Source organism: Portunus trituberculatus, chromosome 35, assembly GCF_017591435.1.
Source record: "Portunus trituberculatus isolate SZX2019 chromosome 35, ASM1759143v1, whole genome shotgun sequence".
In the NCBI taxonomy this organism is placed as follows: domain Eukaryota; kingdom Metazoa; phylum Arthropoda; class Malacostraca; order Decapoda; family Portunidae; genus Portunus; species Portunus trituberculatus.
This window is the reverse complement of record NC_059289.1, coordinates 3305104-3324127: the sequence shown is the minus strand read 5'-3', so window position 1 is coordinate 3324127 and position 19024 is coordinate 3305104. Positions and strand designations below refer to the sequence as shown.

At 40.4% G+C, this 19024-nt stretch overlaps 1 protein-coding gene across 2 annotated transcripts in view; it reads left to right on the top strand.

Moving 5' to 3' along the window:
- The first annotated feature begins 4798 nt into the window (after window positions 1-4798).
- The window catches only part of LOC123513006 (CLOCK-interacting pacemaker-like), a 16225-nt gene continuing 1999 nt past the window's right edge, over window positions 4799-19024 (top strand). Inside the window, exons 1-5 of one of the 2 annotated variants that reach the window (XM_045269805.1) lie at window positions 4799-5530; window positions 8216-8297; window positions 14212-14472; window positions 15016-15204; window positions 15377-19024. The exon at window positions 15377-19024 is cut by the window's right edge and continues 1999 nt beyond it. In XM_045269805.1, coding sequence (XP_045125740.1) covers window positions 5472-5530; window positions 8216-8297; window positions 14212-14472; window positions 15016-15204; window positions 15377-15712 — 927 coding nt within the window. In that variant the 5' untranslated portion in view covers window positions 4799-5471 and the 3' untranslated portion in view covers window positions 15713-19024. The remainder of the gene's footprint in view (window positions 5531-8215; window positions 8298-14211; window positions 14473-15015; window positions 15205-15376) is intronic. The other variant, XM_045269806.1, reaches the window with a different exon arrangement.

Below are 19024 nucleotides of genomic sequence, written 5' to 3'. Positions count from 1 at the left end.
CTTAAGGTTTGTGTTCCTTTTAAAGCTGCTTAGGTTCGTGAAAGGAGTGCTGTTTGAAAGGTGTCTGTGGGAAGGTGATCCAAGTGGCTATGAGGTAATGAAAGTATGTGCTGGGGATGGGCATTGAGTTTGTTGTTGTTGTTGTTGTTGTTTTTCTTTCCATTATTTGTTCTTGCTTAATATTTTTCTTCTGGCTGTTATGTTAATTGTTTATTTATTTATTTTATGTTTTTATGTGCAAGAGATGTTTTTGGTGAAATAATGGGAATGGAATGGCATTGTAAGGGGATATGATCTTGTTTGGTACATGTTAGCTGGTACGGTGACGCGCTACTGGTGACCGAGCATTGAGGACATATATTATGTTACAGATTATGTGAAAGATACACTACAGATCCCTACTCAGCGAAACAAAAATGCTGATGACATTAAGATATCTTGCCGCTTTGAAAAACGAAACTGTATTTATACATTTAACTCTCACAGCCATCGTTAGTTATACTCGTGCAAGCGCCACCTGCTGATAGCTCGCCCGTTAACCCAGCAGGAGAAAAACTATCACCGTCTTCACTACAAAGAATGATAACACATAGAACAGCAGTTACGTGGAGTCTTCCGTGACCTGAGGCATCGTTCTGGTAGTTATTCAGTCAATGACCTGTTGTCTAGAGATCACTACGACAGAGATTGTTGGCTCCCCCTCTTGAAAATAAGCCCACCCTTGTTGGCTGGAGGCACAACTCTCTGATTAGGCCTACGCGCCACTAGCCTCGAACACACCTCCTGCAGCACTACACACAGCTAAGCCTATCAATGCCATAAGCCTTACTGCTACAGGAATGTTGCTTGTATGAATAGTATACATAGATAACTCAGAAGCTTTTATCAGGAAATACTTAGAACAGAGGACGAGGGAAGGAGAAAGGGAAAATAGGCTGTGACGAGGGGTAGTCAAGAGAGAGAGAGAGAGAGAGAGAGAGGCTGGTTGTGGCGGGTCGTTGAGTTCACTGCTCCTCCCCTTATACAGAAGCCGCGGTCTACTTCCCACCGAGCAGACGGGCGACAGGGAGGGAGGAGAGGGTGAGAGGTTTACCGTGACTCGTCTGGTGGTGGCAGCGGTGGCAGACGGGAAGGGAGCGACGAACCGAGAGCGAGAGTGAAGGAAGAGAAGGTAACGCTGCTGTCTTCTATGAATACTTAACCCCTTCAGTACCGGGACACATTTTTTACCTTGAGTTTTGAATGTGATAAGACGAATATGGAGGTGATAAGATTAATGCCCTGTGTCCCTGCTATTCTAATTCCCACATAAGTTTCTGAAGTTGTATAAAATCATCAAATAGTAAGCAGAATGAATATGGAAACGTGTCTTGGTACTGAAGAGGTTAACAGGGAAGCTAAACTAAGACGAGATAGAAGAAAACATAATTCCTCTATTTAGTGCAACCAGAACAAGACACCGCTATAATTTGACTTAAAATAAAGGTAATATATTAACCTTTACCTTACCTTATCTTTCATCTATCGCGGGTGAAACAAGACACGTAAGTCAAGTAGAGAAAGGCGGCATACGTACTTGGGTAGCTTAGAATTACAGGTACGAGAAGGAAAGGAAACGTTATGAGAAGTAAGCGTGTGTGTTTTGGTGTCGTGTGGCTTGTTGAGTCAGTGGGTGGAGAGAAGAGAGGGAAGGGTGCTGGTGGGGACGTTCCGAGGGACTGCACGAAAGGGTTTGAGGTCTTAGGGTCTACATAAAAGTTCCTGTGTTGAGTTTTGATTGTTAGACACGCTACTGTGGGAGTTAAGCCTTCTACCGCGTCATCTCTCTCTCTCTCTCTCTCTCTCTCTCTCTCTCTCTCTCTCTCTGTCACGTAGTGTAGCGTAATATAGTATGTCATATTTAGCTCAGACTGCTGTCCTAGTTCTGTTATCGTAGGCACACACACACACACACACACACACACACACACACACACACACACACACACACACAGCAAGGGTAAAAAGCGTGAACTAGAAAAAATATAAGTATCTCCCATTAATTTTACGACCAATGGCTTTTCAGTTTTACGTACATTTGAATCCTTTTAGCCCTTGACTTTGATGTATATTCCATTCCTTTCCCTCATCCTCCGTCATTTCGCGGCTGACTTGACCTACTCCTCCCTGCAAAAACATATCAGCGTCGCAGTATTCATGATTTGGTCACTCTGGTGCATCACGTCAAAGGTTTGCATCTGATTACTTCCTCGCCTCGATTTCTCTCGCTTTCAATCGGGGTTACATTACCGTGAATATCATCCTCGCCTTTACCTCAGAGGGGAAAGAAGGGGAAAAACGATAAAGCATGTGATGATTTGAGATAGTATTTTATTTTATTCTTTTATGTTTTATTTTGTTGTCATTGTTATCGTTATTATTATTATTTTATTATTATTATTATTATTATTATTATTATTATTATTATTATTATTATTATTATTATCATTCTTATAGGTCGTTGTAGTAGTAGTAGTAGTAGTAGTAGTAGTAGTAGTTTTTGTAGTAGTAGTAGTAGTAGTAGTAGTAGTAGTAGTAGTTTTTGTTGTAGTAGTCGTAGTAGTAGTAGTTGTTGTTGTTGTTGTAGTTGTGGTTATGGTTGCGGTGGTGGTGTTGATGGTGGTTGTGGTAGCAGTGATAACAGTCTTTCCGGTCGTGATGGAATGTTCTCCTTTTATAGCAGCAATAAGAGCAACCTGCAGGTTGTAACGCTGGCATAGGAGCATGAGCAACATGAATTACCAATATTGTTCCGGCGTTGCATCACTGAAGTTTACACACACTAACACTGAGCACACACACTGCCAAGTTTGACACGTCGAACTTTACCCGTTAATGGAACACACCTTGTGCTATCAGACCTTGACCATTTGTCTTTCTCGCGTAGACCTCGTGTATCATAAACAAAGTCGCTGAACTCTTTGGTAATAAATGACACGTTATAGTACGTTGAAATTAATTGTATTTTTTTTTACTTCTTTTAAGAGCAACAATTTTTCGATCTTTTTCTCGTAGGATTTTTTTTTTTTTTTCGTGTTTTAGAGCTCTTGGTTAACCTCCTTTGCATATCCACAAACAACACGATCTTTGTCCCAAGTCACGAGTGCTATGGTGAAAGGCATCACTTTGGTGCGTTGACCTCTCGCGTGAGTAATACCAGTGTAGCAGTGATATCTTCACTCCCCGACCCTTTTACTCACCTCAATCTGTTTTGACCTTTGTGTATAGGAGAAACAAGGTTAATGGATTCAACTAGCGGCATCGCCAGACACCCAGTCCGGGAAGTGTGGGCTGCAGTGTCACGTGAAGGTCAGGTGTGAGGGGTGGATCACTGCTGCTGGGTGGATAGGACACTGTTGGTTCCTGCTTAGTCATGTGGTAGGCTAGCAACACGGAGGGTGGAGCAGCACCTGTGGAATGCCATATGGAGTCCCTCTATTCATCATTTGTTAGCAGAGAGAAACATGACGATCAAAACAGATAGACAAAGACAAAGATCAGATATCTTTTTAGTCAAAATTTGCGATCTACTGTATTGCGAAAACCAAAGTGTTAAATTAATTCAATGTGTGAGAGAGAGAGAGAGAGAGAGAGAGAGAGAGAGAGAGAGAGAGAGAGAGAGAGAGAGAGAGAGAGAGAGAGAGATTTGTCCTTTGCCAAGGTCCATCCATGCCTCACCTACTCTTAATAATTAGAGATAAAAGTAAAATTGGAAATGTATCCGTACTCTGGGCACTTTAAAGATTCCACAGTGAAGAAAAGGATTGATTATTTACAGAGAGTTCATGAAAGAGATTTAGTGATGACACTGCTCTGGATTTTGCTGTGGAGAGAATGCATCTATACATAGCATTGCATCTGAATTGTATGCATAGTATTGACACTGAATTGAGATGCCCTCTCTGTACTTACTCTGCCTATCTTTTGAAACGCTTTGTTCTCTTCAAAGGACCATTTCTCAGACGCCATATAAATGATATAGCCCAGGTTTTCTTTAGTTTCTTCTTATTGGTTGTGTGGAATCCTTGTTAAGCTGTCTCTAATATCCAATACAATCTGTTGAAAGTGCTCGAGTAGGGAGTTTGAGTTTGAGAGTGCAGTCCGTATTTCGGCAATATGATTTCATCCTGAATGTCTTTGCTTCCATTTAGGTGTTTGGTGTCTTGAGTTCAGACTTCAAAAGTGTTTGAGCTGCTCTAGGGCGCCAGTAAAGTCCTCAATTGATTGATCAATGAATCAGCGCCTTGTTAAAGCGGAATATAATGAAAGGATTTTTTATTATTATTATTTTTTTTTTTTTTTTTTTTTTTTTTATTGGATGGGTGTGACAGGTTCCTCGTTCCGCTTTCATCACAACTCTTCGAAAGTTTACCAAATGTCATAATATTGACATGTCCAACTCTGGGGAAAACTTAGTACTCTGTATCTTTCTTTTCTCTTTTGCTTATTTATTTGTAGTCTCGAGTAAGATTATTAATCAAAGATTGTCAGAGAGAGAGAGAGAGAGAGAGAGAGAGAGAGAGAGAATTTATCCATCTCAGTGTCGATGACGGCAGTAAATGGAAGCTACTAACTTTTCCTCAGTTTGAAGTCAAGAATATTACAGTCTCACGTAGAATAGTAAATACTTAGATGCTGTAAAACTAACATTGATTGTAGATAATATTATTGGTTTGGGAGGAGTGGCAGCATCGTACGACATGTTTTCCGGAGTTACGCTGCCGGCGGTAGCTGGTGGTGGTGGAACAGACTCGACCATTATATTTACCAACCAGTATCTCCCTAGCTGACAAGGAGAAGGGGTGGTAGTGTTACATAGCCACACCATATATGACACGGCTGCTAGACAGATGTGAGACCTTTGTGTGAGGAAAAGAAGTGTGGAGCCTGAAAAGTGAATACTGGAGTGATTGTTTGGCTGGCCCATGGATTTCACGAGGCTCTTGTGTTGGACTGGGTTATGAAATTTGGGCGGAAAAAGGTTACAACAACGCCTTCCGCCCAGCAGGTGTGTCTGGCCTCCTGAAGTGACAGCACCACATTCACACCCCGACCGCACCCTACAAGATACAAAAACTGTGCTAAACAAAGGGCAAGAGCGGGTGTATCAGTGTTATCATCTCCCTTTAGCAAGAAAACTCGACAATATGCAAGGCGTGTGGTGAATCTGAGTGAGTTTCCACCGAGAACCATGAGATGAACGGAAAAAATACCCCTGTACGCAGAGAGTGGAGAAATCTTGTACTGGACCTGTGTACCTAACTCCCCTGCTTGTCACACCCGGGTTCTTTTGGTACTGTGGCGGCGACTGCGGTGGCGGTAGAGGAAAGAACCGCCTCTAATTGGAGTCAGAAATCTTTCCCCACCCTCAGCCAAGACGCCTCTTCCCATGACCAAGCTTCCCCAGGCCCCGAAAATGGGCGTGGGGGTGCATGAAGTGGTGGAGATGTATGCCACCAGTCTGTGTGACACGGAACCAATCATTAAGAAGGTAAGAAACTGTATTTCCTTTATTTAGTTACCCTCCTTTCATGTTTCTTGGATTGGATTTGTCCCAGGATCTTCCAAATGTCCATTAGATAATAAAGTATTAGCTCTCACTGGTGTCTTGTTCAGGTGAATTAGCCTTTTGTTGTCTCAGTATGCTCTTATCTTCCCACTATATGGTACTGTTTCTCACAGTTCTTAAAGTTTATAGAGTGGATGGTTTTCACTTTCACTTCCACAGTTCGTGCCATAAACCACAATCTCCTTGATGATAAACGTTCCACATTTCTTTTGTTGAGATCTGTTTAAAATACTATGGAAACATTTTCTGCTGTTAGTGGTGCTGGCCTGGGTTACAAAACGAATACTCACCTTTATCTTGTCTTTATAGTTTTACATGAATAATACATTTGTGAAAGCTCAGTCAACCATAGAATTATGGATGTTTTTGTATGGCGGGGAGATGCCCATTACTTAGGTATTCTAAGGACCCAAAAGGGACGTACATGTACATAAGTACTGGCATAAGAACATTTAGGAGTTATAGGAAGCTAGTAGGCCTACACGTGATGACCTCTTTAGTTATTCATACATGGTAACATAACCTAACCCCAGCTATCATCTCTGTCCATAAAGCTGTCTCATCAACAACAACTAATATTGGTTAGTATAATAGAACCATGGACCCACTTTCCTGACGTAATCTTAAGCAAGAGATGGATTATAAGGTTCAAAAGACGTACACATGAAAGCGAGAGTGCAGCTTATTTCAGTCTTGAGTCGAGGCAGGTAACGTGACTTGGCGAATCTTTAGTCAAAGTTAATTCGATCTTACTGATTGCTGAGATGCATCAGTGCTGTGGAAAGAAAGTGGAGCTTTAAAGGATTATCTATTTTTATTTTCTTATTTATTTTTGTTTTTGTTATTTATTTATTCCAGATGAATATTTTCTTTTTAGGATTTAAAGTCATACAGTTTATTCATTTGTAGTACTCTGCCGTTTTGGAAGTTTATTATCTATCTGGCTCCTGATCATGGTTATTTCTGAAACCACCAATGCTCTCTCTCTCTCTCTCTCTCTCTCTCTCTCTCTCTCTCTCTCTCTCTCTCTCTCTCTCTCTCTCTCTCTCAGTTCTGTCTGTTCCGTGAAGGGTCAGGCACTGCAGGTGTCCTTGAAGCGTCAAATCAATTTTCAGACAGGTGGAATGTGCGTCCCACAAACCTGAAGTGCTGGAATGGCTTAAACTTCGCTGCTGTAATGAAAGTCTGCTGTTTGAGATGTGGACGCATTAGTAGTGTAGAAGTGACCCAAGGTTTTGGTTTAGGTTAGGTTATCTTGCCTCATAATTCAATTTAAGTAGTTCTTCTTTTACTATTTATATATTTTATTTATGTGGTCTGATAATCTGATAGTCCGAACTATTTTATCGATACGCGTGTAGATTTTTCTCTATTCTATTCCGATATTATAACAGATCAGACTGACATTTTTTTTCCTACTCACCCGCTTGTTTTTTGTTGACTTGTTTTAATTTCATAATTCGCTAGTTGTTATTTAGTATTATCCACTTGCGAATTTACTTTTTGATCCCTCCTCTTTGAATATCCGCTCTTCATAGAGTGACAAATTAAAATTGTGTATATCTACTACATTACTTTGCTATATTCGTAACTTACATAAATATTTTTTGCTCCGTTTGGAAAAGCTTTCTCTCTCTCTCTCTCTCTCTCTCTCTCTCTCTCTCTCTCTCTCTCTCTCTCTCTCTCTCTCTCTCTCAACTACATTTCCCTTTTGCAACTTGTGAACCTACACTCCACTCACACTCTTTCACCCTCGTCTCTTTCCCCTGAGAGCAAGGCACCATTGCACCTTTCCATCCCTTCTTACTCGGCTGGGAATGGGACAGTCGTTTCCTTGTGTGACTCAACCATCATGTGCTGCTTCTTGACAGACGGAAATGTAGTGAGAGTTTAGAAGAAAGCGAGTGGACAGAGGTGATCCTTATGAACTTACCATGCTGCTGTGATCATTATCCTCTCTGTTCGGGCACGTCTCTGGTCAGCTGACTGTGAGATCTTATTCAGTCTTTCTGTTGTTGTTATTAATTACTGCTCCCTCATTTTATCTGTTACTAGCTGATCCGGGGGTATGACGGGCCTTCTTCCTTGATGGCAGCGTTAGGTTTAGTTTATTATCATTTGACGGAAGGTGTCGAGGTGAAGTTGTATGGCCGTATTTCGATGGCTGGCTCTGATAGGTGTTAAGAGTCCGACGTATATAGTGACGGGATGCGCAAGAATGCTTGGGTTTTTCACACACACACACACACACACACACACACACACACACACACACACACACACACACACACGTTTATTCTTCATATATAGTCATGAAAGCATTAATTTAATAGGGAAAGATTAATTGAATATGTTAAAGGCACATTGCCCAAAACTTACGTATTGAAGGATTTTGACTACGTGATTTGTCTGTGTATTATCATGAAAAACCGAGTTAGAAAAAGCAGTTTATTTTATGAATTGTAAGAAGAGGATTAATTCAGTTTCCCCGTGTATATCTTTTGAAACTAAGTAATATAAAGGCGAAGAGCTCCCACTACTGCTTTATGATACCATGACTCAGTGTTGGCATTCCTGGGTCTCAGTACAGTTCTTTCCCGATTACAGAACGGAAACGTGCTGTCACTTGCCAGTATTGCCAACCCTTCCTGAACGCAAACCTTCCACTTCCCGTAGCCTTCACTCTAAGGTACTGATTTCATGCAGCACATTGGCTCGCTAGGCACTTATTCCCAATGGATTTGACCTCGGTCGCTGCGCCAAAAGCGTGCAGGTTGGCTATGTGGGTGAGGACTGGCATGCGGCTACACGTGTCTGGAGGAGGGGGAGGAGGCCCCATCTGTTAGTCCCACCCAGTCAGGCACTTACCACAACCCAGACTCCCATTTCTCCCCCTTCCCCCTGCCCTCCTTGCCCTAAAAACCTCCTTAGCAGTTGCCTGACGCTGACGGCACGATAAATGTTGCATGAACACGAATGTTCGGTTAATAATTAGTATTATTCCGATGAGAGAGAGAGAGAGAGAGAGAGAGAGAGAGAGAGAGAGAGGCACTGCAAATGCTATCGGATGGGTCTAAATGAGGTGGTGAGGTGCCGTATGTGCCTCTCTTGAAATTAATGATTTTGAGGTGGGTACGCTCGGGGGCTTACACTGTACATCGAATCTATCTTTCAACTTTATCTTAACTCTCTCTCTCTCTCTCTCTCTCTCTCTCTCTCTCTCTCTCTCTCTCTCTCTCTCATAGTATTTGTGACCACACACTCATCACTTGCGTCACTCATACTGAAACTCACGGTAGACATGAGTGGCGACGTGATGTGAAGGTGAACTCCTGCACCGACAAAGTAATTAGATTCTATTTCTTGAGTGTTGTGTTAACTTTCTTGGCTCTAAATCACCTATATTCCACTTTACGGAGCTAATGATGTGTTTATAGTTTCTAGTAAACGGGAACTTTGCAAGGAGTGTCTTTTAGATTTTTGTATTTTTGCCTTTTCTTCCCGTCTCCTTTCACTTCTCAGACTCGGCAAGGGCACGTTTTACTCATTCTGGTCACACATTCCCTTCCCTTTCATGTTCTTTTATATCCTTGATGGAGTGTTGAAAGCCTTTTTATGGAAGGAGACACTTGAGAGTCTGAGAGTTAAGATATAGGAGCAGGAAGGAGAGAAGGAAAGAGTGATGATTGAAGGGTGTAAGAAGGGAGAGTGAAAGTGATGATCTGAGATAAGTTATTGGATTTCAAAGCGGGTAGTGGGTAATGGCGTTGTAGATTCGCTCTCTTTGTGTTGTCGAAGGTTTATTTACTGTCCACTTGATACATTTTAAGTGTTTAGGTTATAGTTATCGCGACTCCAGTGTAGGTTGTGTGTATTAGCTAAAGCGTCAGTCAGTGTGTTCAAAATAAAGTTCTAAGCGAAAAGGGCAAGGTTGTCTGGATGGAGCAATGACAGTGACAGTATACTAGGTCAGTTACAAGCCAAAATAGAAAGTAATCAGAGGAAGTCACTGCTCTGACTACACTGATCAGTTACTTGGTGATAAACTCAAGGAAGTCATTGTTCTCCAAACTCATGATGTCTTGCAAGGTTTAGGATTTCTTGTGCCTGGCCTTCACATGTTCACGGAATTCAATATCTTTTATGTTGTGGCTTTGTCAGGATTGCTGCCAGACAGAAATAAAAGAAACACGAGCCTTTACGGCGGTGTTGCATTATGGGGCACTAATCTCACTATTAATTCATTACAACTGGAGCAGCAGAACATACGAAAATTAACATCAGGATGATTATTTCCATTACTTCCTCCTCTAAATTTATCATTCTCATTAAACTGTCTACTGGGTTTCAGAAGATGGATTTACCTTACTTTGGCGTCACTGGCAGCTATAAATGACTCAGATGCAAGACCCGTACCGCTCTGCTCTCTCATCACGACTGTTTTTCAAGACCGCAAATATGATTAGCCGAGTTGTCAAGAGTGCTTCTCCTTTGGATAATGTGAAAATCTTATTAATCTATCTTCAGAATCGTAAAACCATTACTGAGAACACGTACTGCTTCAACTGGAGGCTTCTGTCTATAGTGGAGGTGGAGTTTCAGAATGTATTATGGTCAAGAGGCAGGGACGAAGAGGGGGAGTTGTGGTTAATGTTTGATGCATCAGTTTGGGGCGGGGCTGTGATGACCCGGAAGTCTTGCCTGCCAGATAGAACGTTTTGGGAATGCAATAACTGGCATTACTGTCACTATTACTCGTGTTCGTACCGCGTGAAAGGAAAGACACACCCCACCTGTCATTATTATCGTCGTTGTAGTCATCATCGTTATAATAAAAATACTCTTCGCCTATTGTATACTCTCTCTCTCTCTCTCTCTCTCTCTCTCTCTCTCTCTGCAGCTTTACTATTGCGGGAGACAAGTTACTCGTGCAGCAGAAAAGGATATTATTGCGTATATACAACACTAGTGCTTTCAGGTTGATTAGTGAAAACAGTAAGTTTCTCTCCTCTCTCTCTCTCTCTCTCTCTCTCTCTCTCTCTCTCTCTCTCTCTCTCTCTCTCTCTCTCTCTCTCTCTCTCTCCTCGTTCGTGTTAGGTCATCACTTACAAATGCTCTCAATATTCTGTTTCATAAAGATATTTATAGACATGCAAAGCTGTTTTGTTGTGTTATTTGTTCTTGAGTGTAAAGCTATTCTATTGTATTACTCGCTCTATTTCATTTCAACAAATATATTTATAGACATTCAAAAGCTGCTCTTAAGTCTCAACAAAATTCAGCAGTAGTGTAGCAGTATTTTGAGTGGCACTGTGTTTGAAATTAACCTTCAGTACTGGGACGCATTTTTACCTTGAGATTTGTGCACGATTAGAGCATTTTATTGACATTAGGAAGGGTCTATGGAGTTCAGAAGATTATTGGCCACAGTCTTCACTATTATAATCCCCCACTTGAGTTTCTGAACCTGTATCAAATCGCCAAATAGTAAGCAGAACGAGTATAGAAATGCGTCCTGGTACTGAATGGGTTAAACAGTTTTCAGCAATTAATTTACATTGATGGCCAATATCCTGTTTCCCAGCGTCATTACAGCCAACTCAAATTGTCAAATGGAGGTAGTGATTAGTACACGGGAAACAGTAAGTACATGTAAATAATTGACACTCATTTTAAGTTGCGACTTCGTAGATGAAAAAAAAAAAAAAAAAAAGGTCGGGGAGGGAAATGGTGTATATGTAGGATTGAAGTCTCGTTTAATTGAATATCATTGTAGCACTTAAGTAATATTAAATGAATAACATAAAACAAAACTATTATTATTATTGTTATTTTTACCACTTAAGAAGATGAACAAAAAAAAGTGGAAAAGAAAACGAGGAATATTTAAATCTGAAGCGGTTTACCCTTTCAGTATTGGGACGCATTTTTACCACTAGTTTTAAGGATGATTAGACGATTTTATTGACATTAGACCAGAAAATTAAAGGACAAAATCTTCACTATTATAACCCCCACATAAGTTTCTGAAGCTGTTTAAAATCATCAAATAGTAACCAGAATGAGTATGGAAACGTGTCCTGATACTGAAGAGGTTAAGTAAAATTCAAATCAACAAAGGTACTTCATACTACATGACACAGCTGCCTGCCCGAATGACTTAGTGAAAATGCATAGTAAAAGAATAACAGTGACGAGGCTAACGGGGGTGGATGACAAGGTGGCGAGGTGGATGACGGAGCATAGAACAGCTGGCAAGGAATGGACTTCAGCGTGGATGGACTGCAAGACACGGTGTTTAAGGGGACGCGTTGTGGGAGGAGGGGGAGGGATTTCAAGGGTCCATGCAACACCAAAGCATTGATTAGTTGTGAGCTGATGGTGGTGGTGGTGGTGGTGCAGTAGTATGGCACCTAGAGAGAGAGAGAGAGAGAGAGAGAGAGAGAGAATCAATGCCTAGAGCTAAATTTCACATGTTGCGTGCTTTAGTGTGTGTGTGTGTGTGTGTGTGTGTGCGCGCAAGCATAGTAATCCATTATCTTCAAATGCAATCGTGAAAAATTATCTTTTGAGCATTAGTACCTTGGCTACCTTATAAAACTATGGTCTGAGAGTGTTTTGCACCGCTATTGCTATTCCAGAGAGAGAGAGAGAGAGAGGGGGGGGGAGAAAGGAGCGGTATAATCAAATTCTCCGTCCCGTCTTCAGTCCTCCTTCATCCAAACTCTCCCTTACTCTCCTTTCATCCTTCTCCTCCTCCACCTCCCACTCTTCCTCCTACGCAGCTGTTTCGTAATTCTCGTAATTCCCCCCTCCCTCCTACAAGCGGCGGGTCGACCATTGCGCAAGCATACAAAAATACACTAGAAATTAAAGGGGAACTTGGGTTTGCCTGGCCCTCTGCGTCGTGGGAAGGATCAGTGTTGCCACATCGGGCGGAGGGGGGAGGGAGCTGTGAAGAGGGGTCAGGGAATACTACGCAGGGAAATAAGGTTATCTCGATATAACATTACGTAGGAAGATGACTGGGGGGACTTGGTTAGAGAAGGGAATGAATGAGAGGTGACTGTTCTGAATGGTGATAGAGTAAGGAGATAGTGATGTAATATTGTAGAGTTGGGAAGTATGGAGTTCTTTAGGAAAGGATATGAATGAGATGTATACTAAATAAATCGATGGAATGAGAAGTGAAAGTCCATATGAGGTAAAATTGTAAGATTAAATAAACGAGTAGGACTGGAATGGTTTAGTTAGATAAGGAGGGAAATGAATGAGAGGTACAGTATATTACACACTCAGAAGCGTGAGTGAGAAAAGGGATTTATATTCAAGGGAAAATTGTCTGATAAATGTTGAATTGTTGCTTGCTATGACGCGTAGGTGGACTAGTGGAGCAAGGGAATTGGATATATGGAAAGAATTTTATTTTACACGATTTCAGTGAGAGGAAAGTCGTGTAAGGGAGAGAAAAGATGAGACAAATAAAACATGGTATTACTGAATCGAAAAAATTGAAGTATTACATCGCTCGTGGGACACAGAATGATGGATACAAATCTCTTACCAAGGACTGTGGTGGAAAGTGATGACGTAAAAGTTAGTTAGTTAGGTTAATAGGCAGCATTTCGTTTTCATCCTCTACCGAGCTCGTGAAATGAACCCCTGACATCATTTTACCCTCTCTCCCTGACACTGAATCAAGGTTGTTATTTGTTTTGTGCTTCAATATTAAAACTATGAACAGGCAGATAATTGTTTTGAAATACTGGCTCACACACACACACACACACACACACACACACACACACACACACACCGAAATACATCACATATTGGTATATATATATATATTTTTTTTTTTATTAGTACTCTTAATTTACAAGTTAGGGAACCATAATTACCATCCCTTGAATCCAGCTTTCTTTAAATTTTTATGTTAGATGAACACAAGAAGATAAGGTGACTTTTTGAGACTGAAGGGAAAGGGATTTGTAACAGATTAGTCTTAGAGTATTGACATGACCCTGTGACTGGTTCGTCTGGTCTGCAGTGAGAGAGGATTAGTGAAGCCTCTTTAGCATTGAGCTGGTAACCTTAGCACACACAGCAGGGAAATGAGAATGGTGCCCTGCTGGTCTTCCCTTTGGTTACTAACATGATATGAGAAATGAATGTGGAGGGATTTCATGGAAGGAAAATAGATGTTGTGGATTGAGTATAGAAATTATATCTGTTCAAGAATGTACAAGTATTGTTGTTTTGGGGGGCTTTGTATATTATATAAGACTTTCTGAGTGTATTTTACATTGTTTTTAGATGTACAGTAATAATGGTCTGGGAAAAGCTCAGTAGAAAGCTTCAAGATGGTATAGCATCACAGCAAAAAAAAAAAAAAAAAAAGCTGAAAAGCTTTTAATCATCTTGTGTAGATCAACTTGTATTTTATGAACTTACTTTCTTAAATTCATTGAGAGACACACACACCAGCATGACTAACTATTGTTTACTTAATATTAAAAAGAACTCCTAGAAAATACTCAAATACTATCACTAATGAGAAGATAAATGAGGTGGCAGAGTGACAACATATCCCCTTCTTCCAGGAACCAGTGGTGTCTTCCAGCACAGGCCAGCAGGAATTCAAGAGGAGACTGTCAGAGATTACTCAAGACGCCTCCCCACGGCCCCTCAGTCCTACCTTAGAAGACCCTCCCTCCTCACCCTCCCCAGATCTCAGTACCAGCAGGAAAGAGATCAGCAAGAGGGCGCGTGTGGAGAGATCACCTTCACCAGAGAGTGACAGTGACAGTAAAAGCAAAGAGTCCTACACTTCCAGAAGAAAGAGATTCCTGAGGACAGCAGAGGTATGGAGGTTTTGATTTTCATTTTATGCTGATTACTCTTGTGTTATCTTGTTTTGTTGGTTTAGCTCATGTTGTCTTGGTTGTGTTATTGGCTAATCTTTGTTGTCTTATTCTGTTATCTGTGATGTTACTGTGGTGTAATTATTTTTTTCCGCTTGTTGCATACTTTTCAGACACCATTATGTTTGTTTTGAAAGAGCGACTTAATAATATATAAAAATTAATTCCTTCATGTACAGTACCTCATCTCTTTATCAACTTTCATATACTAGTGTTGTATTAAAATCAATATACAGTACTGTCTGCAGCATATGTTTTGTTATGTATTCATATTGTGACGTCATGCTTTGTTAGTTTATTAGTTATGTACTAGTCACAACTATGTTTGTCTTGAAAGTGTGGCACAGCAGAAATATATATATATATATATATATATATATATATATATAAGTTTCATTGTTCATGTGCTTATCAGTTTGTGACATCTTGTTTAATTCTTGCATCAAAATAGAAATAACCTTCATCACTCATTCATTTCCCCAGGCTCTGCGGCAGTCTGGGCTCCTGGACATCACCATGAAGACTGCAGACCTCCTCAGGAAGAACCAGCAACTACAGCGGGAGATTGAGGACCTGCAGAAGCAAACTAAGAAATTTGTTCTGTCTGTTCTCTCCAATCCCGAGAACAGTCACATTCTTGAGAATATCCGGTCTGGAGCACAATTATATGAGGTGAGTCTGGCAGTTGCTCATGTCATCTTCCTCACAAGTTACATGAATGAAGTGCAATAGGATATGATAGAAAGGAACATGCACACACCCAGGTCATCTTCCTCAAAAGTTATATGAGTGAACTGCAGTCTTGATAGGACGGGACAGGTTCTCACACAAGTTACTTTTCCAGGTTGTGGTGCCGGGGTCACAAGGTATCATGTCTGTTTCAACACAACAAACAGACGTGAACATGAACTTGGAGACCAGCCAGACAGAGGTTGAAGATGAAGAAGATTCCCTAACCTCAACAGTACCTCATATTAATCCCTTCTTAGCCACAGCAGAGGCAGACAGTGGTCTCAGTAACCCCTCCCCACAAAGTAACTTTTCCAACTCCCCAGCCTCCTCTGTCAGTAGCTTCTCCAATGACACCTCTTCGCTCTCTGAGGATGATAGTTCATCTGAAGAAGAGAACTTATCCTCTCCGAGGCTCATCTTAGCTAAGAGTGACAGGAAGCGTTGCTAGTTCTTTATCTATTTTTATTATTTTGGTAAGAGTGTGGAAGGTATTTTATTTTATTTTACTTTGTTTTCTTAAGAATACTCATTATTATTTGATGACAATGGCTTTTGTTTAGTGTAAGACAGGAGTTAGAGAGTGAGACAAGTGCTGTGTTCCTGTCATTGGCACCTCAGTGTCATTGAATTTTATTGTAGTTGCCATGTGATGACAAATGAAAATTGCAGTCATATCTGGAATTCAAGAAGTAGCAAGATGTAGATTTTCTTGTAGTATTTCAAAATCGACATTACAAGCATTGCGAAATCTGCGTCATATACAAATCTTCAACAAACACTGTACATAGATATCTACATAAATTCCTTAGGCACAAATTTATTGCGTTTGGTGTTGGATCAGTGTTGCTCAGAATCCCAAATGCTCTTAGACTCAAAGACACAGAACAGAAAAAGCAAGAGTGAAATCTTAAACAGTGAAGCTGGATGTGTCTCTCGGTGACATTTCGGACTCTTTGCATCACTTGAATCCACACACATAGGAAAGCTGTTCACATCAATGGCTATATTACTAAGTCTGCCACTGTGAAAAGAAGGGACATTGAGATTGTTTTTACCATTACGAATTGTGATACGTGTTTATTTTTATACTATTTTAAATTATTTACTGGATGCAAGGAACGATGAGCAATATAAACCCTCCATAGTTAAGTGGTGGCTGGATACAGTGTGTCTTAGTCATGCCCACCACCACAGAGGAGGAATTTATGAGGTGGGATGGCTGGTGAGACATGGGTGGCCACTCCTTGGTACAGTTGTGGTAAGAAGCAATGTAACTCCACTCCATTTCTCTCTATTTGGAGTTCTTCTCAGTCTTTGTCCTTTGATCTGCTTAGAATCATTCAGATGTGAGGTTTTTAAAGGGGACTGTCAGCAGATTAGAGGATGTAAGATTAATGGGAAATACAACCCACATAGAAAGTGAGTGCTGAAAGTTACTTGATGTCTGATGACACTTGTACCATAATTCCTGGCACAAACCCCCTGTGAGTGCTGAGCTGTGCTGTAATTGCCCAGTTCTTAGCTTCATTTCATTCCAGTTGCAAATCGAGGTTAAGGCAGCCAACCTTCTCTCAGACCCTTGGCACCTCTTGTCTGTCTTTCTAGAAAAGTAAACTTTATTTATTTTGTTCAAGCACTTGCTTTAAGCTGAACATGAACTACTTAGGAAATAATTAAGTCCTTGTGTAAGTTGAAGTGTAGAAAATTTTATCTAATACCATTTGTTCTTGAAAATATATCTGACATTGGCCGTAAATTTAAAAGTTTTCTTGAGTTTAATGGTTTCAACCAAAAAGGACAAGTTTTAAATAAGACAGACAGGTATGAGTTGGATGTTGAGATACCTTTTGTATTTTAATGTGATAATCTGTAAACATACTGATGATGTTAAATTTTAAAAGAGGTACAATTCTTCTGTGATACCAGTAACCTATCTTAACCCAAAGATTTGATGCTCGAAATTTAAATATTTATAAATCTCCAAGGGAAGGTCTGCAGGGCTTGTCCTGTCTCTGGTGTTCTGATCTGCAGCTTGAGGATGACAAATGAGATTCTAGAATTAGTTTTTTTATGTGTGATTCTCACTTATAGTTGACAGTAGCTTTATTAGGCATCTACTATTTAGTTGAGTGGGGCTGCAACACAGACCCTGGTAGGGGAATGTAGCTTTCCTTGCTGTCTATGCCATCACCAAGCAGTCTTGAGTATTGGTTCTCAGTGGATGTTAGCTTGCCCTAATGGAGTAATTGCCATTTCAGTGATAATGGGACTCCTTATGCAACTGTAAAAGACTGTTGTCCACACTATTCCTCCCTATGGTGCACCATGGGCAATGAACACTGGAATCAGGAGATAGCCAGCACTGAGAACCTTAGTCTTGAGTCCCTGCTTTTCTGTCTTGTCACAGCTGCAGCTGCTCTCAACTTGTTGTAAATATGGTGAACTCTTATTGTGCGCTGGTGAAGCGTTGCCTGACCAAATCTCACATTTTACAGATGAAAAGGAGTTGTATTCTTTTTATTTCTCTCTAAGTTAGTTGCTCATGTGGCTTTGATATGAATATGCTGGACATGTCATAGCAGCACTTGTTATCGTATTTTTTTCTTTTTTGAGTATGTGTATGCACGTATGTATATGTGTGCATGTGTGCGTGTGTGTGCTCGCATGTTTGTGTAAGTCCTTTTTTACATATCTTTATCACATTATTGTACTACACAAGATTTCAGTCACTTTTACATACATAAAAATATGCCGTTTCTTCCTTGAATCAGCCTCTCAAGTTTATGCATACAGGCAAAAGTTGTTATTTCATATATAGTAAGCACACAAGGGTTTCAAGAATGTTTCATTGTTTGGTTCAGTACAACTGTTGTTGTTGCCTTTTCTCATACCATAAACATTTATGAATTGTGTTAGACATGAACTGCATCAACAAGCTTTCACTTATGCTTCATTAAAACTAGCATCTGAAATTGGATCACTAATTACCAGTAACCCATTAAATTTGACCACATTGTCATTTTCATGGTCTGTCTGTTTAACAATCAGGACTGATGCCTCCACAATGGACACCTTAGTTACATAATTAGAATTATAGCAAGCAGTTTCTTTGACATCTACATTAAACTTACTTTCCTTTTATTCTGATTCTCTCTCTCTCTCTCTCTCTCTCTCTCTCTCTCTCTCTCTCTCTCTCTCTCTCTCTCTCTCTCTCTCTCTCTCTCTCTCTCTCTCTCTCTCTCTCTCTCTCTCTCTCTCTCTCTCTCTCTCCAAACTCTTGAAAGTGTGCTTTTCTTCATGACAAAATATTGTTGCATCCTTTCCAAATCTTGGTGCAAATCATATTCAGTGAAATCGCATACCCAACTCCTAGGTTGTCTCGTACATATTGTCCCTTAAATTTACTCATGATTTTAAAGTTTAGTTGATGAATTGCGTTATATATATAAGTCATTTTGCTGTATTAGCATAATGAGGAGCCAAAGTGATGGTCTCACTGCTTTCTAGCAAAGAAATTGGTTGTACTTTTTTGTCTTCTTGAATGACATTAGATTGTGATAGATTTGGTAAGAGTACCATTCATGTCTCTTGCTCTTTCATAAAATAACACCAAGTCTATCTGTTTAACTTTGCTTAAGAGAAGTGCCCAAGATGAAGCATCATGGTTTGTCTCACGTTAGAAGTAAAAACACAAAGAAGAGTCATAATTTCACTTAGTCTGTCTCTGTCAGTCATCTCTGGTGACATGAGGAGTACTACA